The sequence below is a fragment of the Monopterus albus genome, unplaced genomic scaffold (genome assembly GCF_001952655.1).
Source record: "Monopterus albus unplaced genomic scaffold, M_albus_1.0 scaffold352.1, whole genome shotgun sequence".
In the NCBI taxonomy this organism is placed as follows: domain Eukaryota; kingdom Metazoa; phylum Chordata; class Actinopteri; order Synbranchiformes; family Synbranchidae; genus Monopterus; species Monopterus albus.
The window spans coordinates 318552-325079 of record NW_018128232.1 but is presented as its reverse complement, the minus strand read 5'-3'; the positions used below and the strand labels follow the sequence as shown (position 1 = coordinate 325079).

General features: G+C 39.3%; 2 protein-coding genes across 5 annotated transcripts in view; one reads left to right on the top strand and one right to left on the bottom strand.

Moving 5' to 3' along the window:
• The window catches only part of hook1 (hook microtubule-tethering protein 1), a 13921-nt gene extending 10919 nt beyond the window's left edge, over positions 1 to 3002 (bottom strand). The window contains exons 1-3 of one of the 2 annotated variants that reach the window (XM_020625302.1): positions 2669 to 3002; positions 1416 to 1501; positions 298 to 370 (exon numbers count right to left, since the gene is read on the bottom strand). In XM_020625302.1, coding sequence (XP_020480958.1) covers positions 298 to 370; positions 1416 to 1501; positions 2669 to 2713 — 204 coding nt within the window. In that variant the 5' untranslated portion in view covers positions 2714 to 3002. The remainder of the gene's footprint in view (positions 1 to 297; positions 371 to 1415; positions 1502 to 2668) is intronic. The other variant, XM_020625300.1, reaches the window with a different exon arrangement.
• Positions 2318 to 6528, top strand: part of LOC109974873 (E3 ubiquitin-protein ligase RNF170) — a 7840-nt gene continuing 3629 nt past the window's right edge. For 2 of the 3 annotated variants that reach the window (XM_020625305.1, XM_020625303.1), the window contains exons 1-2: positions 2318 to 2611; positions 6170 to 6265. In XM_020625305.1, the coding sequence (XP_020480961.1) occupies positions 6237 to 6265 (29 nt within the window). In that variant the 5' untranslated portion in view covers positions 2318 to 2611; positions 6170 to 6236. Of the gene's footprint in view, positions 2612 to 5585; positions 6266 to 6528 lie in introns of those variants that run through there. The other variant, XM_020625304.1, reaches the window with a different exon arrangement.

Below are 6528 nucleotides of genomic sequence, written 5' to 3'. Positions count from 1 at the left end.
CAGTAGCATGGAAACAGTCACAGCCAAACAGGAAGAAAGGGAATGGCATGCAATCACCCCTGCTGACTTATGTGGACAAACATGCATGAACACATTCCACCGGAAGACTCAAATCGTAGGGTCAGAGTGCAGGCTAAGCCAGAAGCAGCTTGTCTAGAGCAGACAGGAGGTCAGTGTCAAGGACAATTGGGCAGGACTGAATCAAACAGAGGATTTAGCACACAGGGGTGTTTTTCAAAATATAGAGAAAAAAGTCAGAGAGGACACTTTGATGGGGTAGATGGCAGCACGTTGTACCTTCAATCTCCAGTTGCCCTCAACATCTGTTTTGATACGACCAAGCCATCCATCACTGAACCATGCTGGGTCTCTGCAAAACACACACACACACACACAAGATAAACAGAGAGGAAAGTCAACAAAAATGAATTTACTCTGACTCCTCAAGTATCACATCATTGATTATCCACATTAAATATATTTTAGATCTCGATCCCTTCTCACTTACACTATGCTGTTCACTTCCTCCATCTCATAATCCCTGGATAACATAAATGGTCTTATACTTGTATAGTGTTTTTCTATGTATTGCAGCACTCAAAGCACTTTCACACTATTTGGCCATTCACGCACTAGGAATCAAACCGCTAATCTTCCAGTTAGGAGACAACCTGCTCTACCTCCTGAGCCACAGCCACCCCCCTGTAAGTGTTCTATCATTCAGCTACAGGTTGTACATGTAGATGGAAAGCCTAATAGTGATAACATAAGCAAGAAAGGGCCAGATCCTCCATAGAGAGAAGTGAGTCTAATTGCTCAGTCAAAACACAACACGCCTTTCTGTGCTGATTTTTAGACTGTCAAGGAAGGCTGCTGTCTGATGGGCAACTGGCAAATCTTTCCTGTACAGTGGATTTCTCCCTGCATGAATCATCACTGGTGAAGTTTGTGAATCCGAAAAGAAGTGACTGTTTATTGATTTTGAGTGTCTGCTACCAAATGTCTGCATTTCTGTAAAATGTTTTAGTATCATAGGAAATTGACCCAGAAATGCATCATCCAGCAGTTTTTGTACAGTATCTGAATGTTTTGATGTGCAAATAGGACTAATGAAAATTAATTCGAACATTTAACTGTGACTGAGTGACAAACAAAATCTATTATATTACACTATATTATTATTTTAGCATTTAGTATGTTTAGCTTTTCTTGGCAAACCTATCAAACTAAACAGATTAAAAAAATATTTCAAAAAATTGTGCTTCTCTGATTCAACTTTTGTACCAGGCAGCCACATGTGATGCAGATTATTGGACCGACTGTAAAGAAATAATTCAGCCAGATATCATGGCTAATGGGGCAGGGCTGGACTACATCGTGTGTATATGCATGTGCCTGTATGTGTATTTTCTCACATCTGATGCAGTGCCTGTGATATTGCCACTCCCGTGGTCAGCTCCTCCACTGTTCTGCAGGGGGCAGCGGTGTTAAAGGTCTGCAGCTTAGAGGCAGAAAACATGGCATCATCACAAGGACTGGTCAACAATATAAGAAGAGTACAGGGAATAAAACACTGTTAGGCAGATGATGACATTCAGTAGCATTAACCATACTATCTCTGAGGGGTTTCACCCACAGCACTGCACATATGCTGAGCTAGTGCACCTGCATCTGAACTATAGAAGGGAAGAAAACAGGAGACAAGGATGGACTGATAGGTGGACAGAAAGATGATGCGGAATGCAAATTTTACTTGCAAAGGCAAGGCAAAGACAAATGCTCTCCTGCTCAAACAAAGATGTAAACTAAGGTAGCAGCCAAGCTGTAAAGTGAACTCTCTTAGGCAAACATCCATTTCCTCAAGCAAGAACTGTGTCCTGAACATATCCTGATGTTTGAATGGGAACTTTTTCCCTAATCGGCACAATGATATCTAGTTGCAGGTGAAACTTTTAATAAATAAACAAACAGAAACAGGTTTTTTTTTTAGTTCCTGGTGGAAAAAGCTGGTCTACGCGCTTACTTATTGTTACGCAATAAACAAATATCTGATGTGGATTGGATACAGTCGCACCTGACAGGCTCAAATTAACAAGTTAACCCACAAAAACAAACATGGATTCACATCCATGAGGAACAGGTGCAGCGACGCTAGCTTGCTAAGTTATCTCTAAGGTAAATGAAGGCATTTAAACTGCTGCCGGTGTTAGCAACATTCAATCGGTTACATAACGTTAACACAATATCCAAAGAGCGACAATGCACAAATACAGTATCTCCTGGTTAATTAGAATAGCACTGTAAATCCATCGAAGATCAACTACTCTGGGGGGGTATTGTGGTCTAGGTACCTCCTAAGTCACAGGACGTGCTAACTGTATATCCATTAGTCTGCAGTATGTTAGAAGAAGCTCCCACCTCCTCACCTAGCTAAGTAACATTTAGTATACTGTCAGCGTGAAATCCGTAACAACTGCAATCGAAACTAATCTCTGCACTAATCAACTTACAACACCTGATGTTAGAGGACCATTTGACCTGGCTTATATTCGCCTCATTTTTCTCTCAGCTGCTAGTTGGACGTATTTTCGTCGACGCCACCTGCAATCAGGTAGTAAAATCGCTTCTATGGTGTTTTATATCATGCAAGACGTTCAAAAATACCCACCCATATAATAAGGCTCTCAACCAGCACCGTTTTGTTGTCGTCCATTTCTTCTGTTTTAGCCAGAAAATAAAATATCTTCACCACCTGTCAGCAAAGCCCTTCCGCTTCTTTACTCTTCATTTAACCTCACCTGCTGCCAAGAGGTAGCTCTCAACGGTAAATTCTCCGGTTGGAGACGAATGACGGCCATTCCGCCATAGGTACGACGTAACATGTACGTGAATAGTACAGCTTCTTACTTCTTCGATGTTTATTTGCCTTAGGCTCGGGATAAGGTGACGTCAGGAAGTTAGAGCTAGACCCAATCCGTAGCGAGATCATAGATAATTGATGGCTGTTTTAAATCCCGCTATAGCCAATCAGTGACCATGATCTGCGATTTGTGTACGCCTCCATATTCTGGCAAAAATCAAATATATTGTGTCTCATCATTATCGATGGGTTAGGGTTATCGTAGAATCTTTATCTTACTACGGAATGATTGAATACAATGAAAGAAAGACATTCTACCGTCAGCAGTCAACTGCAGGATTGTTTTAAGTTAATTTAATTTAGAATGAATATATTATTAAAGATGTATTACTGCCTGAGCAGCATTTTAAAGTTGTAGCCAGTGTTATTTTACAGACTGTTGAATAGTTTAATCTGTAATAAAGTATCATGTTTTATAAACATGTCATGGTTTAATCTGTACAGTTCAGCCTAACTATAGCAGTCACTATAGTCAAAAATGTAGTGGAGTATAAAGTAATGGAGTACAAGTGTAAAGCAGTCTAAAATGCCAAAACACTAATAATAATAATAATGTAGTAGTTAAAATTAAACAGGTTACAAGTTAAAATGTAATATGTAATAGAATATAGTAGATTACATATGGATACTATCTGCAGTAGGTAATAACTGATAGTTATGTAAGGGTGAGTTAAGCATTTACATAATCCTACAAGATCTGTTTCTCTGAAATGTTTGGAGACGTTTGTGCATTGAGACCATGGGAGCTATGTACCGGTAGCTTGCTCAAGCAGGAACATTCTGGTTTGTGTCCTTGTTTAGTTTATGGGTTCATCTTGTGATTAAACATCTAGAGAGCAGTTTCCCTTAAATGGGAAGCTTAAGCATTGGGTATGAGAAATGATGTAAGAGCCAGAAAGAACTGTGAACATTATGAGAGGCATAAAAAACTAGTGAATCAGAGAGAAGGGAGACAGAAAATACAGTAGATGGAACAGGGGAAAGTGAGGAGCTGGGCTGAGAGGGGAGACAGGACCGACCTGACTCAACTGACTTGACCAAAAATGGCTGACTGACTCTTCTTATCTAATACTTTTATTTTTTTGCAGAGATGTTGATTGTGTTCCCTATCTTTCAGACTGTTGAACTGCCTTCCAAATTGTTGAACTGTTCAGAATTATTGTAATAAATAATCATTGGAATTGGGATGGTTTGCTTGAATTAATTTAGTTCACATCTGACCTCAGCCACCACAATAATAATAATAATAATAACAATAATAATAATAATGTATTATTATTATTATTGCACATTTCCAAACACAGTTACAGGGTGGTTCACAATATAAAAAAACAAAAATGATAGGCTAGACCTTAAAATAAACATATGCACAGAATGTGCAAACTTGCACCCAGTAGGCCTACAGAATCACGAAAACAACATATACGCCTATAACCTATACATGATGTGCACATCTACAGTACATACACAACCAAAAGTAAATGCAGATATGCAAATGTAGTCTACATAAGCACATGAGTACACACATGTAAACACAAGTCTAGTTTCTTCTGTATAAGTATGTTTTCAGTTCTGTTTTAAATGAAGACAGAGATTGCTGACCTGAGAACCTCTGGAAAAGGTTTGAGCACTGTGGTGCTCAAACAGCAAATGCACTGTCTCCTCCAATCTCTGGATGGTGAGCAAATGTAGATCAGAGGAGTGTAGAGAGCATTTTAAATTGCAATTTGTTTCATGTTTGACAACCTGACACATTGGGACATTATCTGACCCTAGAGCTAACAGAAAGACAATCGTGCACAGACAGTTTTGCAGGAGTCACTTGGAGTGCCCAACAGCTGGAGAAAAAACAATTGTTAATGCTAATCCCTTTTAGCCTTATTTTATAGGCATTAATAACCAGAAAGTAAATGAACACTGCTCCCAGACAGCCATTAAAACCATGGCAGTATACCAGCCTTTCTCTGAGGGTAAATCATTTCTCATCACATCATTAAGTCATCTCATGTTATCCATTTATAGGCCATATTTTACGTGACAGTGCAAACTCAGAGGCTACCGTGTGTGTTGTGGAAATTGCCACCACATGTGCTCCCAGTTCCAATTCATATTAAGATAAAAAAAATCTCAAATGTGTCACCTGCTCTCTTGATTCACAATAAGGAAAATTTCTAACAAATGAAGATGAGATGTGTCATGCTCATATATATATAATTTGTATTTGGATACATTTACCACAAGTAAATTGTTACACACGCTTAAATACAGTGTGTGTATGACCTGAGAGTGGACAGTAGGTGAACACCTCTGTTTTATCTCCTGATCTTGGATAATCTGACCCTCACAGATTAATGGTTGCTATTTTTAGATGACCTGAACTACAATGACTCGCTCTCTTCAGCTTTTATCTGAGGTGAAGGGTCTGTGTAAATATTTCAGCAATAGTGATCATGGTGAACTATTCCTCCCACAGTCCAAAGACATGCAGCTTAGGTTGATTGGCGACTCTAAAATTAGACATTGTCTGGAGGGGCATCCGGTGTAAAACGTGTCAGGTTAACCATGCGAATTGTCAGTTGGGTGGCAACTGAGTTTTTAAAATGACTCGCATTTATATTTGCTTAAATAAAACAAATACCAAAGCATCAACTCCTCTGCTGCTGTATTTTCAGTCATCTGGCTAACACTTTGACTTTCCATTAATTTTCTAAGAATGATGCAGAATGAGAATAACATTTCTTTCACAGTAAAGCATGGATTTTTAAGGGGCCTCCTTTTTCTTGCTGGGTTGACCTCTTGTTGAGGTGCCTCTCGACAGCCCATAGTGTAGTACAGTGCTAATGTCAGCATTTCACAGCCTAATAGTTTATGGGGAAGGAAGAATTATTTCATGAGAAACAGAGCTGTTGGCAGAGTAAATTTTAGGTGAATGATTGACAAAGTCAGACCTAACCTACTTAAACACAGTGTGGGAGGATTTTTTTCTGGCCTTGATCCCATGTCAAGTCATGTGAGCCAAATAGTTCGCCTCTGACCTGACTGGAAGGAGAAAAATGTCATTTTATATGTAACAAAATGAACATGTTTACACTAAAACAGACTATGATCTATTGCTAAATGTGGTGTCCAACGCACTGCATTACTACTTGGACTGCATTACTGCTCCCTTTAAGCAGGAGGACCAGTTGATATTGGAGGTGTGGTTGATCATTAACAGGCAGCTCCAATTTATTTTGTACTGTGATGCAGTCAGGCAGCACTTCACTTCCTTCTGGGAGACCGTAAATACCTGTCAGCTGCTGTTTCTAGATCAACTATGTACCAGTACCTTCAGTCTCAGTCCAGGTGAGTTTAATTTTATTACATTTGGTGGCACCAGTGAGGTTGCATTTGTCTTTTCAGACCATACAGTAAATGGAGTTGTGAAACGTAAGTGTGCTTATGAGATCATTTACGTTTGCAGCCAAGAGGAAATTTGACTCAGTTTCTTGGAGGTAAAGTGAAATGAGTCTGTTTTGATTTTATGAAACCCAGGATCACTCTATTGGATCTGCTGGAAACTAAACAGTTGCCTAAAAGTGTCAGTTAATCCACTTGATGAAAGAGTG